This window comes from Pelophylax lessonae (genome assembly GCF_965119305.1).
Source record: "Pelophylax lessonae genome assembly, chromosome: 6".
Classification (NCBI taxonomy): domain Eukaryota; kingdom Metazoa; phylum Chordata; class Amphibia; order Anura; family Ranidae; genus Pelophylax; species Pelophylax lessonae.
The window spans coordinates 174,818,702-174,845,240 of NC_138773.1; the positions used below are offsets into that span (position 1 = coordinate 174,818,702).

At 44.3% G+C, this 26,539-nt stretch overlaps 1 protein-coding gene across 1 annotated transcript in view; it reads left to right on the forward strand.

Annotated features, from left to right (window-relative positions):
• Positions 1 to 26,539, forward strand: part of SLC29A4 (solute carrier family 29 member 4) — an 88,421-nt gene that overhangs the window by 32,785 nt on the left and 29,097 nt on the right. The window contains exon 8 of the mRNA XM_082260902.1: positions 17,599 to 17,786. Within this exon, the coding sequence (XP_082117028.1) occupies positions 17,599 to 17,786 (188 nt within the window). The remainder of the gene's footprint in view (positions 1 to 17,598; positions 17,787 to 26,539) is intronic.

Consider the following 26,539-nt stretch of genomic DNA (forward strand, 5'->3'; position numbering starts at 1 on the left):
ACATCCCTCCTGAGGACTGGCGATCAGAACTGGACAGAATACTCCAGATGCGGTCGGACCAGAGTTTTATCGAGTGGAAGGATTATAGTCTTATCTCTGGAATACATCCCTTTCTTTATGCATGCTAATATTCTGCTGGCTTTGGCAGCTGCCGCTTGACATTGCATGCTATTGCCTAATCTATCATCAACCAAGACTCCCAGATCTTTCTCCATTTTTGACTCCCCCAAGGGTTCCCCCCTAACGTGTATTGTGCTTTTAAGTTTTTAGTCCCCAAGTGCAAAACCTTACACTTCTCCACGTTAAACCTCATTTGCCATGTCGTTGCCCACTCCGTTATTTTGTCCAGGTCATTCTGTAGGATATCTGCTTCATGCTGTACAGTTATTGCCCTGGCCAATTTTGTGACATCTGCAAAAACTGATATTGAACTACTGATCCCGTCCTCAATGCTGTTTATGAATAAATTGAACAAGGTTGGTCCCAGGACTGAGCCCTGGGGGACCCCACTTACTACCTCAGACCAGTCTGAGTATGCGCTGTTTACTACCACCCTTTGGACACGCCCTCTTAGCCAGTTCCGTATCCAAGAGCAAACCCTGCTGTCGATACCTGCAGACCTTATTTTATAAATTAAGCGCTTGTGGGGAACTGTATCAAACGCCTTAGCGAAATCTAGGTACACCACATCCACTGGTCTGCCCTTATCTAGCTCACAGCTCACCTCCTCGTAGAATGTTAAGAGATTGGTTTGACAAGAACGCCCATTTGTAAACCCGTGCTGATTACTGCTGATGATGTTATTGTCTTTAGCAAACTCTATGATATAGTCCCTTATCATCCCCTCCAGAAGTTTACATACTATCGATGTCAAACTGACAGGCCTATAATTTCCCGGGATATGCCTCTGCCCCTTTTTGAAAATTGGAATCACATTAGCTTTCCTCCAATCCCCTGGTACATCTCCTGTCCTAATACTGTCAGCAAAGATCAGGAACAGTGGTCTAGATATAACCTTACTGAGTTCTTTGAGTACTCTCGGATGTACGCCATCCGGGCCTGGTGATTTGTTTGTGTTAAGTTTATCCAGCCTTTCCCTGATTTCACCCTCTGTTAGCCATAGTGGCAAGTCCTGTGTATTACTACTAACCATACAGTCAAGGTCAGTGTACCCCTCCTTTTCCTGCGTAAAGACTGACGAGAAAAAAGCATTCAGCACGGTTGCTTTTTCAGTGTCCTCTGTACCCATCCTCCCATCATTGTTAATTATGTGTGCAACATGCTCTGCCTTAGTTTTTTTGCTGTTGATGTATTTAAAGAATTTCTTTGGTTTTTTTTTACTATCCTCCGCTATTTGTCTCTCAAAGTTGATTTTAGCCATCTTGATTTCTTGTTTACTTTTCTTATTTGCCTCCTTGTATTGCTCAAAAGCCGATACTGTGCCCTCTGCTTTATATTTCCTGAAGGCCAATTTTTTTCCCCTAAGTTTTTTAACTCTACGGTTTAGCCAGCCAGGTTTGGCCTTGTCTCTTCTAAATTTATTTCCCATAGGAATGCACTGCAAGATGAATTTGCTTAATATGTTCCTAAAGCATTCCCATTTTTCCTCTGTGGTCAGTGATCCCAGGGTTTGGTCCCAGTTTACCCTTTCCATCAATGAGCACAATTTTGGAAAGTTTGCCCTTCTGAAGTTTAGGGTTCTTATGTTCCCCACTTGCCTTGTTATTTACACTAAATGTGATCATCCTGTGATCGCTAGAGCCCAGGTTGTCCTGGACTTCTACCTCCGAGATTAGGTCTGGGTCATTAGTGATCAATAGATCCAGGACTGCGTTTTCTCTAGTAGGCGAATCCACCAACTGTGACATGTAGTTGTCCTGTAAGGTTTCCGTGAATAGACGGGCCTTCTGTGAGTGTGTAGTCCCCTCTTCCCAGTCAATGTCGGGATAATTGAAGTCCCCCAATATAATGACTGATCCCAGTTTTGCCACTTTACCCAGTAGTGCTAAAAATTCCAGCTCTACCTCCTCCTCTTGTTTAGGTGGCCTATAGCAAACCCCCACAATTACTTTTCCCTTTTCTCCTTCCCTATGGAGTTCTACCCACACAGATTCTAAATCCATGCTCATCCCATCCGTAATGTCACTCCTCTCTATCACCTTTACATTGTTCTTGACATAGAGACATACCCCTCCCCCTCTTTTTCCTACCCTGTCCTTCCGGTACACCGAATACCCCTGGATATTGGCCAGCCAGTCATGTGAGGGGTCGAACCAAGTCTCCGTTATTCCCACAAGGTCTATGTCATCCTCATGTACTAACATTTCTAACTCATCCATTTTATTAGCTAGGCTCCTGGCATTAGCATATACCCCTCTTAGTTTTACGGAAGTTAAGCGTGATTGGCGGTTATGTTTATTCCTGTTTGGTCTGAGATTTTCCCGCACAGACCTGCCAATTGACGTTATGGACCTACTGTCGCTGCTGACCCTACAACTGCCTTCAGTCCTTTGCTCCCTCCTGACTGACTCTACTTCTGAGCCCTCCCCCTGTCTCCTAGTTTAAAAGCCCCTCCAACATGGTGGCCATCTTTCTCCCCAAAAGAGCTGTACCGTCCCCATTAAGGTGCAGCCCATTCTTACTAAAGAGCCGGTAGCCGACTGAGAAGTCAGCCCAGTTCTCCAGGAACCCAAACCCCTCCTTCCTACACCAATTCCTCAGCCACTTGTTAAGTTCCCTAATCTCCTTCTGCCTCTCTTGTGTGGCTCGAGGTACAGGCAGTATTTCAGAGAAAACCACCTTGGAGGTCCTATTCCTCAATCTATTACCTAAGTCCCTGAAGTCGTTCTTTAGGATCCTCCACCTTCCTTTTACTTTGTCATTAGTGCCCACATGCACCATGACCGCTGGGTCATCCCCAGCCCCGCACAATAATCTGTCTGCCAGATCTGCGATGTGCTGAACGCGGCGCCCGGTAAACAACAAACTGTTCGGCTACCGATATCTTTTTTACAGATTGCCCTCTCTGTCCTCTTGATAATTGAGTCCCCAACTACCACAACCTGTCTAACCTTTCCTGAGTCAACGCCCCCCTTCTTCCTGGAGCCGCCCCCTCCCCTGGCAGCTGGGGGAGGGCCTCTTCTCCAGCTCTGCCAACCCTGAGCTGATATCCCCCTCAACCTGCAATGTGGCAAATTTGTTAGGGTGTACCAACTCAGGGCTGGCCTTCCTGACGCTCATCCCACTAACCTTTCTAACGGTCACTCAGCTGCGTACCTCTGCTGCTTGCGTCTCCTCTTCTCCTCCCTCCTCTGTGCTGGCCCCTGCCAGCGCCTGATGGGTCATGTCCAAGCTCCTTTCCAGGTTGTTGATGCGACGCAGTCTTGCCACTGTGTTCTCTAGATCCAGGATCTGGTCTTCCAGAGCAACAAGTCGCTCACATCTTGCACAGCAGTATTCGTCCTCGATTGGTTCATCAAGGAACGCATACATGCAGCAAGAAGTGCACTGAGTGGCATCACCAATCCTGTCGGACATTATTACCCACTACTCTATGGGGATAATATTAACGACCTGCTGTTCCTTACCTACACTACCTCTATCTCCCCTGGTACTAAACCTGGGGCAATCACCAGTCGCTAATATACTAACCAGTCACTAAGATACTCACCAGTCGCAGAGAAACTCACCAGTCGCAGAGAAACTCACCAGTCGCAAGGATACTCACCAGTCGCTAGGATACTCACCCGTCGCGAGGATACTCACCAGTCGCGAGGATACTCACCAGTCGCAAGGATTCTCACCAGTCGCAAAGATACTCACCAGTCGCAAAGATACTCACCAGTCGCAAGGACACTGACCAGTCGCAAGGACACTCACCAGTCGCAAGGATGCTCACCAGTCGCAAGATACTCACCAGTCGCAAGAATACTCACCAGTCACAAGGATACTCACCAGTCGCAAAGATACTCACCAGTCAAAAAGATACTCACCTGTCGCAAAGATACTCACCAGTCGCAGGGATACTCACCAGTCGCAAGGATACTCTCCAGTCGCAAGGATACTCTCCAGTCGCAAGGATACTCACCAGTCGCAAGATACTCACCAGTCGCAAATATACTCACCAGTCGCAAGATACTCACCAATCGCAAGGACACCACTCGCCAGTCACAAGGACACTCGCCAGTCACAAGGACACTAGCCAGTCGCAAGGATACTCACCAGTCGCAAGATACTCATCAGTCGCAAGGATGCTCACCAGTCGCAAGGATACTCACCAGTTGCAAAGATACTCACCAGTCGCAAGGACACTCACCAGTCGCAAGGATACTCACCAGTCGCAAGGATGCTCACCAGTCGCAAGATACTCACCAGTCGCAAAGATACTCACCAGTCGCAAGGACACTCACCAGTCGCAAGGATACTCACCAGTCGCAAAGATCCTCACCAGTCGCAAGATCCTCACCAGTCGCAAAGATACTCACCAGTCGCAAGATATTCACCAGTCGCAAAGATACTAACCAGGTACTCACAGAGCCTCAGTCAGTGTTCAACCTCAGTCACCAGTCTTGTGTGTGTGTGTGTCCCTTTAAGCCTGACACTTGCAGTTCCTGACCTCCTCCCTCAGGCGGTCAGTCTTCTTCCCAAGCTCCTGCCTCCCTCCTCTGTCACCTGCCGATCAGTCTCCCCTCAGCTCCTCTCCTTGCCAATGGCCAGGTCAGGTATTGTACGTCTCCTCTGCCCCCTGCCCTCTCTCTGTCTGCCGCACGCTCTTGCAGGGGGGGGGGTTACCGCACCGCTCGCTGCCTGCACACCACACGCTCTTTCCTCTGGGGGGGGGTTACCGCATCGCTCGCTGCCCGCACACCACACGCTCTTTCCTCTGGGGGGGGTTACCGCACCGCTCGCTGCCCGCACACCACACTCTCTTTCCTCTGGGGGGGGGTTCTCGCACCGCTCGCCGCCGCTCTTCTTAGGAGGGGGGGTGTACACACACACTCACTCACTCCTTTCAGTCACACACACGCTCTCCTCACACACGTCCGCCCTATCAGCCTCTGTTCCTCGCACTCTGCTCTAGTCCGCAGCACAGCACCACCTGTCTGTAGAAAGCCTGCAGGCCTACCTTCAAGCGCAGGAGAGTTGTGTGGTGTATATGTTGAAGTCACTGTAATTAGTCTTGCTTAAATGCTTTCTGACACTTGAGCTAAGTTAGATGCCCCTAGAAGACTTTTGTGCCTCAATACGATCCTAGCTTAGAAGCATGTTTTGATAACTGCCAGTCATTAGGTAATTAACAAAACCATTGATATTTGAAATCTGTTTGTGGTTTGATATTAAAGTGGTTCTAAAGGCAGAAGGTTTTTTATTCTAATGCATTCTATGCATTAAGATTAAAAAAAACTTCTGTATGCAGCAGCCCCCCCTAATACTTATACCCATCTCGATCCAGCAATGTTGTACAAGAGACTTGGCTGTCTAGGACTCTCCCTCCTGATTGCCTGAGACACATCAGATGCCATTGGCTCCCGTTGCTGTCAATCAAAGTCAGAGAAGCAATGCGGAGAGGGGTGGGGCTGCGCCAGGGCTCTGTGTCGGAATGGACACACAGAGCAGCAGCTCGGCTCGGTTGCCCCCATAGCAAGCTGCTTGCTGTGTGGGCAGGAGGGAGGGGCCAGGAAAGCCAGCGAGGGACCCAAGAAGAGGAGGACCTAGGCTGCTCTGTGCAACATCACTGCACAGAGCAGGTAAGTATAGCATGTTTGTTATAAAAACGAAACTTCAGTATCAATTTAACCAGTTACAGACCGCCCGCCACAGTTAAAATATGTAGCAAAATACAAATTGGCCTAAAAGGATGTAAAAAAAAATATTTAATTATTTTATTTTTTTGGGGAATGTGACATAGCAGAATGTGAAAAATATATTTTTTTTCAGAATTGTCACTCTTCTTTTGTTTATGGCGCAAAAAATATAAATCGTATAGGTGATCAAATACCACCAAATAAAAGCTCTATTTGTGGGAAAAAAGGACATCAATTTTCTTTTGGTACAGCGTTGCATGACCGCGTAATTTTCCTTTAAAGTAACACAGTGCCGAATCGCAAAAAATGGCCTGGTCATTAAGGGGGCAAATCCTTCCGGTCCAGAACTGGTTAAGGAAGAAATCAAAGCCTGCACCATCAGTATATCAACAATTTCTAGACAAGCTGCTAAATTCATTAAACTTCTGGTTCCCAATATTATCATCTGTTATACTGTATTTCAAATCTATAACCTTTATCTTTGATCTCCTGACATCAAATACCAAGCACATTTATTTGAGTGTTTAATGCATAGGTAAACTTCAAAACAAACACTTAATATATTGCAGCATGCCCCCTGTTAATGCTGCAAATAACATACTTCATTTCTCAATGACACTTCACATAGGCTGGACTTCAAACATGTCTGCCTTTGTTTATCTCTATTGCATGGTAGATCAATGGGAGATCATTGGGACTAGTAGTTTAAAAAATGGACAAGGGTGGGACCGCATGTTGCCATGGTTTGGCGTCAGGAAAGGAAAATTATGGTAATTATTTGATACAATTTTTCATTTTCCTAACGCCAACATGGCAGCATACTAGTGATAAATAGCTAGCCAATAGGGTGGGTAATGCTTGACCAAACCAAAAACAAATTTATTTTATAACATAACAAAAGACTGGATAGCCCTTCTGCTGAAATCTACAGATGACATGGCACCTGGGTCAACACTATAATGTCTTTAAAAGGTGTTTGGTGAAGACCAAGATGCTGCTCTACAGATGGTTTCCATCGAGACATTCAAGAGGATGCCGCCACCACCACCACCGCCCTGGTAGAGAGTTCAGTCACCACTGAAGGAAGCGCACAGCCCCTCGCTCTATACGCTGTCAAGTTTGACCATCCAACCTGCCAAAGTTCTTGCCGTGGCCTCTTTCCCTCAGTACTTCCCTGTTGGGATTGTAAAGAGCTTGTCTGAAGATCTGGAGGGTGTGGTAGCGCACAAGTATTTCCCTAAAGTTCTGGAGACATCCAACTCATGCAGACTCCCTGAGTGCTCTTCCCGGGAAATTGGGCAAGGCCCAAATACCTGACTGATGGAAGGAAGTTGCCACACTTGGTATAAAGTGGTCAACCGGCCTCAGTCTGACTTGATCCGGGAAGATCCTTATATGTTGATCTGAAGCCCCCAAGACCTGTAGTTCTGAAACCCTCCTGCCCGAGGTTATTGCTGTTAGGAAAACGGCTTTGTAAGTTATGTTCCAGAGAGAATAATCCTCCATAGGGGCAAATGGATGTTCTGACAGAAAACTCAGAAGTACTGATAGATCCCATTGGGGAAAGACCATTTTCCTTGATGGGAGAATCCTGTTGACTGCTTTTAAGAATTGTCTGATTAATGGATCCTCTGCCCATCTAACTTTAGTTATTGCTGATATGGCAGATATCTGCACTTTTAATGAGCTGAGGCTAAGGCCCATATCCAAGCTTGACTAAAGAATGTCTAGTATCACTTATAGTGGGGGCGTTGCAGGATTTAAATCTCTTTTGGCCAGCAGATCCTAGATCCTAGTGTATACTTTATTGGTAGTGGGTTTTCTGGCCCTCAGAAAGGTGGAGATGACTCCAGAGGAGCATCCTAGGTTTTCCAACTGCCACCTTTCAATAGCCAAGTTCGCAGGTCCAACCTGCATATATTTGGATGTATGAATCTGCCCTGTATCAGGAGGTGCGGGAACACCGGTAGGGGATTGGATGCTGTTTGCTCAGGTGGATCGCCAAGGGACAGTACAGGAGAAGGGCCATAACTGCCCCCTGTTCTGTCAACAGCCTTGACCCAACTGTAAGAATGCCCCACTTGGCAGAACTGTACTGGTTGGTGACGTCCCTGGTTGGTCTTCTAGCGGGATCTCTAGCGGGGGCCACCGGGTCCGTAGAGGTAAATTCAGATAGAAATTCTTGTACTACTTTCTTAATGATAAGACCTGTACAATTTCTTGTTCCCTGTCCACTGCAAACTCTTCAGGATAGTTTTTGCACACCAATTTGCTGCTTAAGGGAATAGCTCCACAAGCCTAGCAGGATTTTTTGCTGGGGCGTCTGCATTGCTCCAGAGAAGAGAAGGTGTGTCACCTTTTCCTGGATTTCTTCCTGGAGTGAGAGTGACACCTGGAGCTATGCTCCCTTGAAGAGTGTTTGTCCTGTCTCTGCACTCTGAGAGCATGCGGGGCTGAAACAAATCAAAGCAAACCACATAAGAGGGCATTGTTTTGGGTTTCCCATAAACGTACCTATTTGGAGGTACCCTACCTTAGAAATTGAGGGTCTTGTATATGTAGTGATTGACTCATGGTAAAAAAAAGGACAGAGGAATAGCCAGCAGAAAAGGAGATGGCTGAAAGAAAATAAGAAAGAGGTAGCGAGAAAAAATATATATATATTTTTTTTATATTGCCCTGACCCCCTTCGCCTACACTTTGAACCTGTTTTAAATATAAAAAATATATATAATGGCCCTGCCTGGGCCATTGCACCCTACGACTCTTTTTAAGTGCTCCCTGGGATGGAGAGCCCTCCCCTTGGCTCCTCCTCCTACTAAGGGCAAAAAATTAAATTTTTTCCCTAATTAAAGATGAACTGCTGCCGGCCAGTGCGCATGCGTGAAATGGGCGTGCCCCAATCACAAGTCACCCAAACTGGCAAAAAGCATTGTCCCACCGCTGCCTTTCTCCTATAGGAAAATCAGAATGCTGCTGAGCACAGGGCGGACCGCTCCCCTACACTTACAGGCCAGGTATGCCTTCAATGAAAAGAAAAAAAAGGAAAACAGGGAAAAGAGAAGGGGGAAAAAAAGGGAAAGACATAGCCTGCTAGGCCTGAGAGGCCCAAGAAATACAAAAAAGAGCTGACCCCCCCCCCCCCCCATCAGAGTTGTATACCAAAGTCAGGGGAGCAGCAGATTTTGTTCCTATTGTGGAAACACTGCAGAGGCCCATCAAGAGCCACAGACGAGGGCTCCCAGGCTATCCCGCGCATTTAGCAGCCCAGGCACTGGGACTTCGCACTGGGAGAGGCTGAACCCAGACGGTTACTGCACTAAGGCAGAGGTGGGGGACATAATATTGCTTACTTTATCACTGCTGCATGGGGGTATGAGGAAAAAAAGAAGAATGGGGGGCAGTCTAACAACTTCTTTTTTATGCTATTCACTGGTCCTGAGGGAGTGGTCAAGAGGCGGAGCTATATCACTAGTATGCTGCCATGGTTTGGCATCAGGAAAAGCAAGATAACATTGTTTATTCTGTCTTTTCAGCTCAAGGAAGTGACAAGGGCACTTCCTTTCTGGCAAGATCTACAGATGTTGTCTGTACTTGCTACAACTGTTTGTAGCCTCTAAAAACAAAAGGATATGAATCCACATCCCAAGGTGGGGAATCCCAAAGTTTACCTCTCCCTATTTTTTAAGCTCAGACGGGTCATGCTTGCCTTTCAGGCCAGTGCTAGGTGCAGATTATGGCAGCTGCTGTCCACTGGTCCTAGGATTGTCACCATTTGTTCATGGAATCTGTATGTGATTATCAACTAGAGACATACCTAACTGTCTTCCCTGCATTTAAAACCTTATGTGTGACACTGCATATAATAGTCTTTTGTTTCTATATTACAGCATTCGCCAACATTCTTAACTGATTGTTGGATTCTGGTAAAGCTTGATGGTGGGTATGGGGAAAACCATAAAAATGCAGTAGGAGCCCCTTCTCTGCTAGCCTGTCTTGTAGCCCTCCCTTACTAAAGCCAGTAAAAAAATATAATTTCACATCAGCCTGTATTACTGGCTGGACAGATCCATTTATGACAAGGAGTGTTTTGTCTCAAACATTCTACAGCCTCTGTCTTTTAGATGTCTGCTACCCTGTTCTAGTTATGCAGAAGCTGCGAATGACCTCAGAGTCTGCAGCTGCACTTTATCTAGACAACATTTAGATAAATGATGGTTGAAATTAATAAAACAACTGGTCCTGCAGTACAGTAAGTGTACTCCTTCATTGTAACTTGCACCTATTCAGAAGTTCAGGTACTCTAGACAATCTAGAATTAGAAAAGTCTGTCACTGTCATGTGACTGTATCAGAACTTCCAAATTGGCTGCAGTTTCAGGCATCTGATTTTTTACATGTTACAATAACAGAATACCCTTCCTGAACTGCAAGACTTCTGCTGCCTTATTCATGTTTTATGCCATTTATTTGAATGTATGCTAGAAGTGTGGCTGCAGACTAGGAATCCAGGTACGGTGGAGTTGGTGAAGTCTTCTGCGCCCCCTTCTCTGCTATAGCTTGCAGCACCCTAGGCAGCCACTGCCTCTGGTTCAGCCTGACCCTGCTAATTCAGCAACCATATCTAAGGACTGGGAATCTGCAGAATGTTACATTCTTGTTTTTTGGTTTTTGGTTACCTGTCCATGCCTGTCCATGCATTGTGCATTCAGCATTTAGACACATTTAAGCACGTCAAGCGTTTTTTTTTCCAAAACTCTGCTGCTCCTGGACGCACTGTCTGCACAGGTTTTTTTGTTTTTTATAAAATGCCCTACGTGTACATAGACACCTATTCTATTCTAACATGCAGGGGCATTTAGGAGCAGGGGAAAATGACAGACATCCCTAGGAGCAGCAGAAAAAATAGCCAATGTGCACGAGGCCTAATGCTCTATGAGGTGCTGTTTGTTCATCAGAAAAGTTCCCCTATAGTCTTAGACAAATTCTTTTTGACATCTTCCCATTAGTGTTGAATCTTTTTTCTGATAGCGTAGTGCAGCTTACAACTTGTAAAATCTATCATTTTAGTTACGTTTCAGTAAAAAAGATATTATTTTGCTTACCATCATCTAAAGATCAGACTGAATGGATTAAATATTGTTATGAAACTACACTGCTCACAAAAATTAAAGGAACACCTTGAAAACACATCAGACTCAATGGGGAAAAATATCATGCTAGATATCTATACTGATTTGGACTGGGTAATGTGAACGAAAGGATGCCACATTGTTTGATGGAAATGAAAGCACAGGGCTCCAGTGGTGGCCCTGCCAATTCTGGTGTTCAATAGCAAATGACAATTGAGCTCCACGGTACTGGGCAGTGAGCACAGGGCCCACTAGAGGACGTAGGGCCCTCACGCGACCCTCATGAAGTCTGTTTTTGATTTGTGTTTGAGTTTCTGTTTTGGTCAGAGACATTTACACCAGTGGCCTGCTGGAGGTCATTTTGTAGGGGAGTGTTCATCCTGTTCCTCCTTGCAGATACCTGTCCAGCTTTCCTAGAGTAACTGCCTGTCTCCAGGAATCTCCTCAATGCTCTTAAGACTGCACTGGGAGACACAGCAAACCTTCTGGCAATGGCACGTATTGATGTGCCATCCTGGAGGAGTTGGACTGCTTGTGCAATCTCTATAGGGTCCAGGTATCGCCTAATGCTACCAGTAGTGACACTGTCCCTATCCAAATGCAAAACTAGTGAAAAACAGTCAGAAAAGATGAGTAGGGAAAAAAATGTCAGTGGCCTCCACCTGTAAAACCATTCCTATTTTGGAGGTCCTACCATTGTTGCCTATCTTGTGCATCTGTTAATTTCATTAACACCAAAGCAGCGGAAACTGATTAACAGCCCTCTCTGCTATTTAACTGACCAGATCAATATCCCAGGGGTTTATTTGACTTAATGCTATATTCTGATTAAAAAGTGTACCTTTTAATTTTTTGAGCAATGTATCATCCAAGCCCACCAAGACAAATGAGTTAAGTTGCTTTCGTGTGTGATATTTTCTTACAGCTGAAGACCTTAAACCCAAAAACAATAAAACACAAAAGCAAAAATGTATATTGTAGTTTATTGGTACTTGGATATGGTGGTTGGATTTGTTTTCGTAGTTTCTGCTTTTTCTCTTTTATTTTCATTTGGTGATCCTACTAGTAACACACTTCCTGATCTAGAATCACTTAAAGCACTGTATCTCCATTGTTGTTTATAACTGTCTACCTGTGTATGTTGTTGTACATTGCTTAACACGGATATCACATTTTATTTAAAAAAAATGTTCAGACTGAAATGGTGGTATTCATTTTAGTTATTACAGCCTAAAATTTATTTCTACATTTTGGAAGTAGTAGCTTCCCCATTAGGCCCCATTAGGCCTTTCAACTACTGTCTATGAATGCAGCTTTCCCCCTCCTCTATCATGGTCATGACAGGCTAACCTTGACCTTGTTTTACACCTTTTGTGATTTAGGAATTCACAAGAAGCTGTATGACACAGTACGTACAGTGTATGTCCTAAATAGTTTAGAAAATTCCCCAAATAAATCATGTAAACTACTCCAAAAGGATCATATGTGCAGGCTAATTATGTGTCTCCTGAAGCCCAAGGCTTTTTTATTTCGTCAAGATTTAGGACTAATCTGTTATATTTCTCTTATGAAAGTTTCAAACCTGAACATATTTAGATACCATGGGGTTATTTTTTTCACGTTTTAGGGCTTTTTCACATTGCGCAGAGTTGTTATAACACGTCATTTTTTTTTACTTTTTTAACAGTGCATTGGAATACACTGCGCAATGCAAAGATGCAACATGTCCAATTTGTAACATGTCCATACTGCATTGGTGTAAATTGAAAGAATAAGACATATGCCAAATTGCCTTGTTCTTGCATTGGGGCTACATTTGGCAGCCTTGCCCAAGGCACCTCTTTGTAGCTGGTGTGAGCAAGCACAAAAACAAGGAAAAATTTTATTACATCATTGCTACATTGCTACAAAAGCCACTTTGTAATGTAATGTTAAAGTTAAAAATGACCTTTGCATTTAAGCATTTAAGCGATTGTTAACCTTTTCCTGTACCTGTATACAACATGTGAACCTGGAGCACTGTTCTGTACCATTGCAGGCAGTGATACACATCAGATATCACTGGTCACATGTGATGCAATATTACAGAACACACCCAGTTTCCCGCATGCAGCTGTCTGGGTGCTCTTTATATAGATGGTGATGATAGACTTCCTCCTTACATTCCTTGTCACCACACTTCACCTTTACTTTCGAACTCACATGTCCTTTTGGTGTTTTTCTTTTACAAAATTGTTTATTGGCAAAGATAAATGGAAAAAATCACATTGAGTGTACAATAAGACAATTCATCACATGTGGACAGATTACATGGTTTGAAGAACATGGTCATGATGCATGAAAGCAGAATAGTGGAAGCGTCAGGAAATCTAAGGGGGGCTGTTAAACAGCATAGTCCTATAGATAAAAGAGAGTGGTTAAATCTTTGTGGCCATGAATAGGATATCTATGGTTGTCAGATCTAGAGGAACTTGGGGTCAGAATCCATAGGTAGAACAGTGAGTTTTTTTATGTATCATATTACCTGTGTCTGTTCTTGAATGCTTCAAAGCTCAATGTGGGGCTCCTCCAGGCTCTAGCAATAGTTAATCTGGTAGCCACAAATATATGGGGAAAGTAACACGAGCTCTGGTACCTGACCAAGTGTGGAGAAAGTATCAAGAATTAAAAGAGGGAAGTTTTGTGCTATGGGCACGCAATAGACTGTTAGAAGCTGCTGCCTCCACTAAAACTCCTACCGTTGTAGAGTCAAGACTAATTAAGAATTAAAGAGTGGAGGTGGATCTGCTTAAGTAATATATGACAAAATGCCTGCTGCAAGTATCTATTGGTAAAGTGTCGTGCTATTTCATTCCCTAAATCAATAGATAATATTCATATGTGTGTTATCAGATATGAAAAATATGTCTGGCAATTCAGAAGTACATAATTAAATATATAAAAAAGTGAAAAATTCATAATTTCATAACGAGTGTGATTAAATTATATCCGGTCCAATTATAAAGTGACAAGTGCTATATCTCAAATTAATATACAGTATGTAGAAAGAGAAATCTGAATGGATAAACTCAATATTGGGTACAAAAATATATAAGTCTATGAGTGATCATATGCAACACTATGGTATTGACTTATATATTTTCTAGCTCTTGTCCCAATTTTTAAAGTTGTGAAATCACTTTGGACATAGCACTTGTCACTTTACTATTGCTTTGGATTTTACTTGATCACTCTTGAGATGTGATCACACTGTCATGTGAGATTTTTGTATTGCAATAATGAGTTTCTCCATTCAGATTTCTCTTTCTATATATTGTATATTAATTTGGGATTTAGCACTTGTCACTTTATTATTGGACTGGATATAATTTATTCACACCTGTTATGTATTTGCACTGATATGAGTTTTTTTGCACTTCATCAGCAGTTTATTTATTTATACCTTTTTCATATATATATATATATATATATATGGATTTTTCCACTTTTTTAAATATATATATTTATTTACACGCTTATAGATTGCCAGATATATTTTTCATATCTGATAACACGCATATGAATATTATCTATTGATTTAGGGCAGGGATCCTCAAACTACGGCCCTCCAGCTGTTGCAGAACTACACATCCCATAAAACATTGTAAAACTCTGACATTCACAGAGATGACTAGGCATGATGGGAATTGTAGTTCCTGAACAACTGGAGGGCCGTAGTTTGAAGACCCCTGATTTAGGGAATGAAATGGCACATGTTACTTTACCAACAGATACTTGCAGCAGACATTTGGTCATATATTACTTGGGGCCCTTTCATATGGGCTTTCCATCATACAAAAATGTGATGCGCCAGAAATATAAAATCAAAAAGTGATGACAATAAATCATATCCAGTTCATAAGGCACATAGCAATGTGTGTGCTTCCAATAAAATGATATAAAGAGTGTCCCGTGTTCAGATGAAGAAATCACATGTATCATTGATCAGACTTCCAGGAAAGAGCCACACTATATTGCACCTCGAGGGATCCCGGGACATATAGAAAACAGATGAAGAAATCTAGTGCTCTCCGCTTACTAATGAGGGTATGCTTTATTAGAGAAAGGCAGATCAACTCACATTTGTCGGGCACTCAGCTGTGCCTGCTGTATAATCGATGTCAGCGATCTGTTACCAGAGAGAGACTCTGCGTCGGCCACGCACGCTCCGCCCCCCTATACGCGTTACGTCGAGCGTAATGCTCCTTTGACTTCCTCGGTAGGGGTGGCTAGTGCGTGCCAAGCCTCACTTTAAATACATCAACTCTCAGGTGGATTGGCCAGCAGATCTCAGTCCCTCCCCCCGCTCATAGCTCAGTACAGGACACTGGAACCTCCGAACCAGGCATGTTTACGGCGGTGTCACTGGCTCATATCGCTAATGGGGCAATTTTATTGTATGGGCATTGATCAGATTACTATTGCACATTTGCGGAGATCGCGTGGTGGCGCAGACATCTCTCTGGTTTACATTAAAACAGCTAAGACACATAATCACAAAATCTCATACCATAATTATCACATATTAAAAATACATCAATAAGCTAAAATCTGGAATAATAAATGTTGGCTATTAAAATTTATAAAAAAAAAAAAAAAAAAAAAATTTAAAAATATATTATAAAAAAAAAAAAAAAATAAAAAAATTTTTTAGTCTCAGATAAAAATATATAATGCATGATGGGGTGTTATTTATTACTAATGAAACAATTTAGATCGAAATCCTTATTTAAACCTCTGGGTGCCAACACCTTGGCCTCGTAGACCCAAAAGGATTCCCTTCTACTTAGCTGGCGAATATAGTTGCCTCCTCGCCAGTGTGGTTGGACATGTTCAATTCCCCAGAATTTCAGGGAGTGAGGTTTCTTATCATGAAATATTTTAAAGTGCTTGGATACGTTGTGTGAAACCTCCCCCTTCTTTATGTTAGAGATATGTTCCCCTATCCTCACATTTAGGGCTCTGGAGGTGCGTCCTACGTACTGGAGTCCGCACCCACATTCCATCATGTAAACAACCCCAATTGTGGTACATGTTATTAGGTCTTTGATCTGGTATTCTTTACCTGTGCTATTGCATATAAAAGTAGCACCGCCGTAAACATGCCTGGTTCGGAGGTTCCAGTGTCCTGTACTGAGCTATGAGCGGGGGGAGGGACTGAGATCTGCTGGCCAATCCACCTGAGAGTTGATGTATTTAAAGTGAGGCTTGGCACGCACTAGCCACCCCTACCGAGGAAGTCAAAGGAGCATTACGCTCGACGTAACGCGTATAGGGGGGCGGAGCGTGCGTGGCCGACGCAGAGTCTCTCTCTGGTAACAGATCGCTGACATCGATTATACAGCAGGCACAGCTGAGTGCCCGACAAATGTGAGTTGATCTGCCTTTCTCTAATAAAGCATACCCTCATTAGTAAGCGGAGAGCACTAGATTTCTTCATCTGTTTTCTATATGTCCCGGGATCCCTCGAGGTGCAATATAGTGTGGCTCTTTCCTGGAAGTCTGATCAATGATACATGTGATTGCTGGCCCGTTTGGGTCCTTCAGAAAGGTGAGAGGCTGATTCACCTGGTGGAGGGATTCACTATATTGGTGATTACAAGTTGTTTTCATCACTGGATTTTCTTCATCTGAACACGGGACACTCTTTATATCATTTTATTGGAAGCACACACATTGCTATGTGCCTTATGAACTGGATATGATTTATTGTCATCACTTTTTGATTTTATATTTCTGGCGCATCACATTTTTGTATGATTTATAGTTTATTGTGATTTGTGAAACACGATTGGTGCATGCTGCCGGACACCACTATTGATTTATAAGTTCACACCTGATTTATGCACAGTGAATTGGTGTTGAGTTATTTTATCACATATAATAGGTTTGCGCTGATAGTTTTTTTGTATTTCATATGGGCTTTCCAATCAGGTCCACCTGTCAGTTTTTTTTTCACCCCTATGGAGTGGCGATTGTCAGAGGTGACATGTCCGCTGACACCCACCATATCCAGATGGATGGTGACCCTATTTTCCATCTGTCTGGAGGATCGGATGAAAATGGACAGGTGGTCTGTTTTCATCCGATCCCCCCATAGAAAAGAGCGGGACTCTGACAGGTCTGTCTCGGCACAGTGAGCTGGGACAGACCTGTCCTCCGACTGCTCAGCGGGGATCGCTCGTGTAAAAGGACCATTAAGCAGCACCACTTTTACTCTTTAATTCTCAATAAGGTGAGAGTGCATGTCACAAAGTTCTGACCACCATCTGAATTGGGTAGATTCCTCCCATCCTGGAAGACATAATGGGCAGTGGATCCACTTTAGTAGAGAAAAAAATAGGAATGCTGGCCCGGACAAAAATTCAAGTACCACATTTTTATTGTGAAAGATACCATTGTTTTGGTGGTTTTGTATATAATATATTACAATTTGCTTGGTCTGTTCAATGTATATAATTGACAAAGAGATGATTTTATCCCTTAACAGAATTGATGTGCTATTTTAAAACAACTCCGACAAATCAGTTTTATTTTTTACCAAATTATTTAAATTGTTATATTCCGTATATGATGCCATTATTGTATATAAAATATTAATAAAGTAACACACTTGTTTTGCAGATATGATGTTTCATCGCTATCAGGTGTTACAGGTAATCTGGGCATACATGCTGTCTATCTCTGTGACATACTTCATTACTCTGTGCCTTTTTCCTGGTTTGGAGTCAGAAATCAGGAATTGTACAATGGGAGAGTGGCTTCCTATTCTTATAATGGCAGTATTCAATCTGTCAGACTTTGTAGGAAAGGTAAGTGTCCTTAACATTTCCTCTGTTTGCGACCTGACAATTCATTGTATGTTTCTGCTGATACATATACATATGTGACAATAACTAAAATGTCAGTTCAGTGCCTTTTCTTATGTAAATGGATACAGGAAAAGACTTTATATATTTGACCTTTTACAACAATTTGAATCTCCTGCCTCTTTCAGTTCATTAAGATTATTCACATTTGCTTACATTGCAGTGGGTTTTTAGGGTGCATTTTTGATGTGCATCGATATGAGTTGACATTTCCCGTCTAAAAAAAAAAGCCCTATACATTGTGTTGACAAATTTAAAATCAGACCTGAACAATTTGATCAGCGCACTGCATATATGTGAAATAGTACCATAAAAAAGCAAACCTTTGCACATGTGTTAATGCACTTTAAAACTCATAGGTTTGAAAAGACCCCAAATGATTTGCAGTTGTATCGTTTGTTTTTTAAATTACATTTGTTCTGGGGCGTGGCCCAGCAGTGGATGTAGCAGGACGTGTCCCGTGAGCTCTCCACCGAAGATCCTGACTCTTATCCTTTGGGTGGCTTATTACTGCACCCGCACTGCACTCACCGCACTTCGGGGATCTTGTGGCAGCAAGCGGCAGACCTACGATCAGTCTGCTCGGGCAACAACATAGCCAAAAAGCAGAAAAACAGCCGACATGTGGCTGACTTGCTGGAGCAAGATGGCGCCAGCACCCGCTCCCTCACAAAGGACCGCTACAGAGATGCAGCGCAGAAGATTTTCTCCAGCAAGGGACTCCTCCACCCCTACTGTTACGCCTGGAGAGTCTTCCAGGGCTCCTTCGGACAAGGATGATACAGTCCCACTGGAGGATTCATCTACACAAATGACAGATTTACAGTGAGTACTCAGGCTGAAAGGGATGCTGTACAGGCCTCACATCACAGGGATGACCCAGAGCCCACCCTCTGTGATAATATGCTGGCAGTTACCACCTGCAATACTTAAATCACAGCTCTTACTTGTGAGATTAAGGGGGTGAAGGTTGAGGTCTCCTTCATCAGACATGATCTACAAAAGCTGAAAGAGAGAACCTCTGCCCTGGAGGGACAGGTCAGCACAATTGAGGATGATATAGCCCTCTTAATGAAAGATGTTAAACAAAATGTGCTTAACGTGGCTCAGCAGGCAGCGAGGCTGGATGATTTGGAGAACAGGATAATACGTAACAATGTAAGGGCAATAGGAATACCAGAAAGAGCCGAAGGAAAGAATCCAGTGGCTTTTATTGAAAACTGGCTGCTGACGACCTTTGGTAGAGACATTTTCACATCCATGTTCTCAGTGGAGCATGCACACAGAGTGCCTATGCACCCCCTACCTCCGGGCAGTAGGTGCTCGCACATTCTTATTCAAGCTACTGAACTATAAGGATAAGGATGCAATCCTTGCAAAAGCCAGGGGCATTGGCGAAGCTCTGGTCATTGATAACGCCAAAATTTCCGGAAGTGTAACCTCCAATACACCATGGTTTACCCTGCTAAATTGCGAATTGTCGCTAAAGGGGAGGTCCACTTTTTCGAGAATCCAGCCGCTGCCTCTAACTGGCTGGACAGGGAGGAGAGATCTTTGCGTTCTAACGCGCCAACTAGACCTGCCGTACCTTAATTGGTCTGGAGTGTTGGGAATCTACAGTGTTGGTGTCCACCCGCCCAGGACACTTTAAAACAGGCATATTGCGGATTCTAATGCACATGTACATGGGTCGTATTCAAGATGCAACCATGATTGTTGAGAAGTTCACTGCTCTATCTGAGTCTGCATTGCACCCTCATCACAGTCCTAAATGGACGGTTTCCTGAGAAGCTTACACCCACGTAGGCCACGTTGGTTCTAAATAAGTTAGTTGTTCTCTTTCTTTTTACTTTTGCACTTCTTTTTATATATTTTTTTTTTTGCTTCTGGACCTGGTATCGATAGACCTGATTGTTACGCTGAGCCTCTATTTGCCTTTCCCCTGCAATATCAGTTATGGCCGTGGCTGTGGTACTCTTGCCTTGCTATACATGCCCAATTATACCTGATACCAAACACATGGCTAATGCAATTTGTGTTCTGTCCTGGAACGTCAGAGGACTAAATAATCCGGTGAAACGTACAGCGGTTCTCAGTAGTGTCAAAAAACTTGGGGCCAACATCATATGTCTTCAGGAGACTCACCTGTCATTACCATCGCCCACGTACTTTTCCACTCGCCTATATAGCCACCAATACCACTCCTCATACTCTAGAGGAGTGAGCTTGCTGGTGAGGTGTGGAACCCCCTTTGAGTGTGTTCAGACCCTTGTTGACCCTAATGGGCGCTATGTCTTTGTGTAGTGCAAAATTACAATGTATAATTGCGAGTGTGTATATTCCTCCTCCGTTCTCAGCAGAGGCTCTCAGAAAAACTGGCGGGTTTTATGGCCAGATACCCTGACACCCCACTCTTAGCGGTTGGAGATTATAACAACTTGCTGGATACTATGCGGGCCAGGCTGGTCAATTTATCTCAGAATATGCATGCGATGGGAGGTCCCATTCCTTTCTCTCGCATGGTGGGAGAGCTTGGGCTAACTGATGTGTGGAGATTGTACCACCCTAATGTTAAACAATTTTCTTGTTTTTCTGCTACACATGGGGGTCTGTGAAGGATAGATTTGGGTCTGGGCAATGATCTTCTCCGTGCTCTTCTTGATGAGTATATTGAGTTAAACCTACTCCCCTTGTTAAGTAGATTTTGGGCGAAGTGTAGAGCGTGGGGTAAACTTCCTCTGTCTGTAAAAGGCAGAATTAATTTAATTAACCACTTAAGCCCCGGAGGATTTGGCTGCTAAAGGACCAGGGGTTTTTTTGCGATTTTTTACTGCGTGACTTTAACGGACAATTGCGCGGTCGTGCGACGCTGTACCTAAACGAATTTGACGTCCTTTTTTTCCCACAAACAGAGCTTTCTTTTGGTGGTATTTGATCACCTGTGCGATTTTTTGATCACGCGCTATAAACAAAAAAAGAGCGTAAATTTTGCAAAAATAACAATATTTTTCACATTTTTTTATATGAAATTCCCCAAAAAAAAAAGTAAAAATCAAAATTTTTTAACATTTTTCGGCCAATTTGTTTTATCCTACCTATGTTTGGTAAAAAAAATCGCAAAAAGCGTATTTTGATTGGTTTGCGCAAAAGTTATCGCGTTTACTAACAAAGAGAAAGATTTTTGTCATTTTTGGTGTTTTTTTTTTAACGCGTAATGGCGGCGATCTGCGATTTTTTTTCGGTACTGCGACATTGCGGCGGACAGATCGGACCCTTGACTGACACTTTTGGGGTTACCAGTGACATTACTGCAGTAATCAGTGCTATACATATGCACTGTTACTGCAAAAATGACACTGGCAGGGAAGGGGTTAACTTTATTGGACAGGGAGGGGTTAAGTGTGTCCTAGGGGCGTGCTTTCTACTGTGTAGGGACATTCCTATTGGTGTAAAAGCAAAGATCAACCGTTCTACATAGCAGAACGGTCAGATCTTCACTTTTACACAGGGAGAACTGACAGGCAGCTTGTTTACACAAGCTGCTCTGTCTTTCTCCCTTCACAGGAGCGATCGCAGTGTGACTGGCGGACATCGAGTCCGCCGGTCACACGCACTGACTTGCCTGTGAACGAGCCGCGGCGGGCGCGCGCCTCGGCGGGCGCGCGCCCGCCCGCGATAGGCTCGCTAGTCAGTGACAGGCGAGTGACGTACCGATACGTCACTCTGCCTGGCCGGGGCTGACCGCCGCAGTATATAGTCGTGCGGCGGTCGGCAACCGGTTAAGATGATTTGGGCCCTGCAGTTGTATATATTCCACAATTCTCCAATCTGGATACCTCGGAGGTGGTTCTCACGTATAGACTCCCAGTTTCGTGATCTCATTTGGCTTAAAAGAGCGGCTTGCATTCGTTTATCCGAATTGCAATTGGGAAAGGAACAGGGTGGTATGGCAGTGCCTCAGGCCAGGACTTACTATCTAGCCTCCCAGGTGCAGCAGTTGGGGGGCTGGGGGCTTATGGATGCTGAAGATCCCATTTATATGTTGCTTATGTCAAAGAACATGGAATACTTGGCTCAAGCTTTTTTAGAGGCCGGTTTCACACACATGCCAAATACAGCTTCTACCATCAAGCTCTTTAGGACACTGTGGGCCCAGGTCAAACTAATCTTGGGTATTCAGGATTTCCTTACAGATACTCCAATATGGCCTAATTCCTACTATTAAGAAAGTTGAAATTGGAGGGATTTGAATCTTGGGAACTAGAGGGGACTAGATACATTCACCAGTTGTGTAAGCAAGGTGTACTTAAATCCTTTGCGGAACTACAGGCGGAATTCCCCCTATTTAGAACCCAGTTTTATAGATACCTACAATTAAGGCACGTGCTGAGTACCCAGTCCCACTCCTCCACACTCAAATTAGCAGACCACCCCATCCTTAGTGCGGATAAAAGATAAGCGGGGCATGATCTCGAAAACATACTCTAGTTTACTTAGCGCTATATAGCAGAACCCCATGGATCCCTGCAGAGGGAGGTGGGAGAGAGATGTAGGTAATATCGAGGATGACACTTGGGAACTGTGTGGGTTGGGTGCACCGTTAGTATCGGTGTCAGCCTCGCAGAGGCTCTCACACCTCTTTCTATTACGCAGGGCATATAGAACGCCAATTCAACAACACAAGTGGGTCAGCAGAACTACTCCTCTTTGTCAGAAATGTGAAAGGGAGCATGGAGACTTGCTACACATGCTATAGAAATGCCCCAAGCTGTTTCCTTACTGGTCAGAGGTAATAGGCACCATCTCAAGGGTATATGACTTTCGGCTCCTCAGGGATCCTGTGGTTTGTCTCCTGGGAGCCCTGGAGGTGGAAGTCTTGGGTCCAAAGACACAAATTAAATGTTAAGACTGCTTTTTATAGCTCGTAAGCTGAGAGCGCGTTATTGTATCTCCCCAAATGTCCCATCTAGTAAACAATGGGTAGAACAGGTAAACTCATACCTAATTCGTGAAAAACTGACATATCAACATCGAGGGGTACCAAAAAAATTCTTCTCTTTATGGCAACCATGGCTGGATACACCGGACTTAGCGCCGCATCGGCTGATACTAAACAGATTACTAACATGCTGGGAATATTAATAAAAGTGACATTCTGTTAATGGCTGGAGAGCCTTTTGTACCAGGCAACTCTTTATTTATATTTTTTCTTATCTTATATCTCTCTCTTTTTTACTATTTTTCCTTTTTCTTTTTCTTATCATTCCTTTCTCTTTCTCTTATATTCATTACTGTTATATAAAAGAATGTAAGCTTTGAGGATAGAATTGTTAAAGCCATAATCTCATTATTCTAAATATCACAATACTACTGGAACCACAATTGACTTAAGTATTATGCGTTTTTATAGCTTTGCTATAGAGAAATTAGTCAGTGAAATATGTTAAAAGCAGTATGGTCTTGTTAATTGTATTACTTGTGATATTCTTGTTGTATTTTGTACAATTTACCTTTCTTCCAATAAACTTTATTTTCTTGATTTAAAAAAAAATTATTACATTTGTTCTAGAGGCTAAAGTGAGGCTTTCCAACATGTAGGTGTAGCATTGTTAACTGCAGTTTAGAAAAGAACAAGGTTTATGGTTTTACCATAAATCTGTTTTCAATATTTACTGGAAGAGCAGAAATAAGGATCAGATTTATGGCTTAGGAGCTTTTAGGCACGCTACTATAAGTATCTTTTGCTCATCCATTAACTGACCTTGGGTCAAATCATGCCTCAAGGCAATTAAAGCACTGTGCATGAATACAGATTGGTATAAACTTCCACAAGTTTTCCCTAGTGGGTACAGAAGTGTCTGTATTTTTAAGCTCTAGGCTGCGTTCACATCTTTATCCTTTGGTGCAGTAGAGGTGCAAACAAAACTGAAAGTTCATGTATTTTATTTTTTAGATAAAGGTCTTTCCTATTTAATTACTTGTTGCCTCTACCTAAATTTAATTAGCACCTTCTCCTTTGATCCTCCTTTGCTGATCTTTCTTCACGAAATACAACTCCAATTCCAAAAAAGTTGGGACGCTGTGTAAAATATACATAAAAGCAGAATGCGACGATTTGCAAATCTCATACACCCATATTTTATTCACAATTGAAAACATATAAAATATTTAAAATGGGAAAATGTACTTTCTCTTACATCCTCCGACAGTCGCCGCCACTTCATATTCGTCACTATGGGGTTAATGACCTTTGCTCCATAGGAGTAGCTAGGCAACAGAATATGTCAATATTAAAGCTTTTAACATATCCCACCCCCAGGGGGTGGTCCCCTCAGTCAATAACCTCCTACTTCCTGTATCCATACCTCAGTTTCAATGTCTAGCTTGTGAGGAGTAGCTGGGTGTCTCTATGCTGGGGCATTTTGTCTCAGCCTTTCTCTTCTTTTTTGATTTTATTTGAGTTGTTACTTTTGTCAGCGTTAGTTAGGTCTTCTGATGAAGAGGATCGTGCGGGCTGGGTCTCGGGCTGATTCCCCTGCTCGCAGGTTGTGGGTCAGTGGCTTCCCAGCCTGCCATCGAGCGTTCAGTCAGGTACTTTTCCTGGCACTCTGAACGACCCATCCCTGTTCGATGCAGGGATGCTATGGTGAGGTGGCTACCTCACTGGACGCCATGCGGTTTCGCACCGCAATTCTCCTGCGTCCTGACTGCGACTCTCCCTGTCCCATGTACAGTGGCTTGTTCGCTTGTGCGGGTTCCCCACGCCATTTAGAAGGTAAGTGTATCTGTGTGGGGAACTGTCTGTTTGGGGGGTGTCAGTCTGGGACTGTGAAACCCTGCCTCTGTTCACACTGTTTGGTCTCCCTGTCGGCTTGGCTGCATTCTGTGGGCTGCAAGGAGGGGGGCTATGCTGCACTGTTCTGTGTCAGATTATGTGCTGTGTTTTACTGTGTGACAGGCTGTGTGCTGCGGGGCATGATTGTATCGTGTTATGCACATTTGCGGCGACCGCTGCGGCGGTCCGCCATTATTTTACTTTACTGCATGTGTTTTTGGCGGTTTCACTGTGTGTGGAGGAGCGGCGTTTCGGCGCCAAACGCCGCCATTTTGGCGGCGCTCGCTCCGGCCGCATGTTAGCACTGCAGGCGGCCATTTTTTTGTAGCCTTCCATAGGCTTTAATAGAGCGCCCTGCGATCGAGGCGGCAGCAGCAGCAGCGGTCTCTCCAGGTTTTTACCTCTCTATCCCTGTATCCTTGCCTGAGTTGTACTTTTTCCCTGTGGGGGTCGGCTTGTGCTGGTGTGTGTGTGCGGTGGGCTGCGCTCGCCGCGCTTTTTAAAGGGGCAGTTAACCCTTTATTCTTCCACATACTTGGGGGCATGGATTCTCAGGAAAGCAAATTCCCTGCCACCTTGGTGGGAGGCCAAGGGACTGCTGTGTCCCCCCCCCAGGGGGTGATTTGGCTACGGTTGTGGCTAACCTTGCTGCTCAGGTGCAAATGCTTGTGGCTGCTGAATCCACTAAAAGGCCCAGAGTTTCAATTTCCTCTGATTCAGAGGGTGAGGGTGATGGGGCTGCCATGGCTGGGGTCTCCTTATCGGGGTCCCGTTCCTCCCTGGATCTTGTGGGGTCTGAAGGGGAGGCAGAGTTTGAAGGGGTTGATAATTCTCCCCCTGGCTCGTCTGAAGAGCTTGCACTCATGGATGAATTGGTTGCTTCTATCAAACAGACATGGCGCTTACAGGATGAACCATGTCCTCCTGCTGCCCTGGCCGCTTATGGGACGCAGAAAAGGCGCAAGACATGATTTTCAGCGCGCTGTTAAGGAACAATGGCGCAATATACGCAAGCCTTTTGCGGTGCCGAGTAGGTTCAAGCTGCGTTATCCTTTCACGCCCGCTACTGATGAGCGTTGGTGTGTGCCACCTCCGGTGGATCACGCGATAGCGGTTTTGAGTAAGTCCACTGCGGTTCCTGCAGAGGATACCCCAGTGTTCCGGGATGCCATGGACAGGAGACTGGAGTCTCTTGCTCATCATACTTATTCTATTACTGGCTCTATGCTAAAAGCTCTTTTTGCTTCACTTATGGCAGCCCAGGCTGTCGCAAATTGGACGCAGGTGCTTAGACGCGTCCTGGTGGCTGATTCTGCCCCACCGGCGACGTTGGCCATGGTGGATCAAATCCATCAGGGTGTCATGTATTTGTGTGTTGCGGACTTGGATATAGTACCGGTGGCTGCACGTGTGCACAGTGTGGCGGTGTTGTCTCTCCGCCTGGTTTGGTTGAAGTGTTGGTCTGTGGACCAATCTTCGCGCAAGACCTTATGCAATCTGCCCTATGATGGATCTCGCCTTTTTGGCGAGTCCTTGGATACACTGATAAAGGGGATCACGGGTGGTAAGAGCACGCTCTTGCCCCAATCCCAAAAGGCTAAGGGCGCTCAAGGTAAGAAGCATGCCTCTTTTCGGCCCTCTCAGGGGTCCTTTCGTGCCTTTCGGTCGCACTATAAGGGCAAGCCATTCAAAGGTCAAGGCTCCCCAAAGAAGCCGTGGACAGGTAAGCAGAAGTCCGGCCAGTCCGGATCCGCTGCCCATAACAATGCAGCCTGAAGGGGCGCCCTCACCCAGTTCTGGGGTGGGGGGACGCTTGCTCGGTTTTCTTCAACCTTGGCTGGCCCGTGTTCGGGACAGGTGG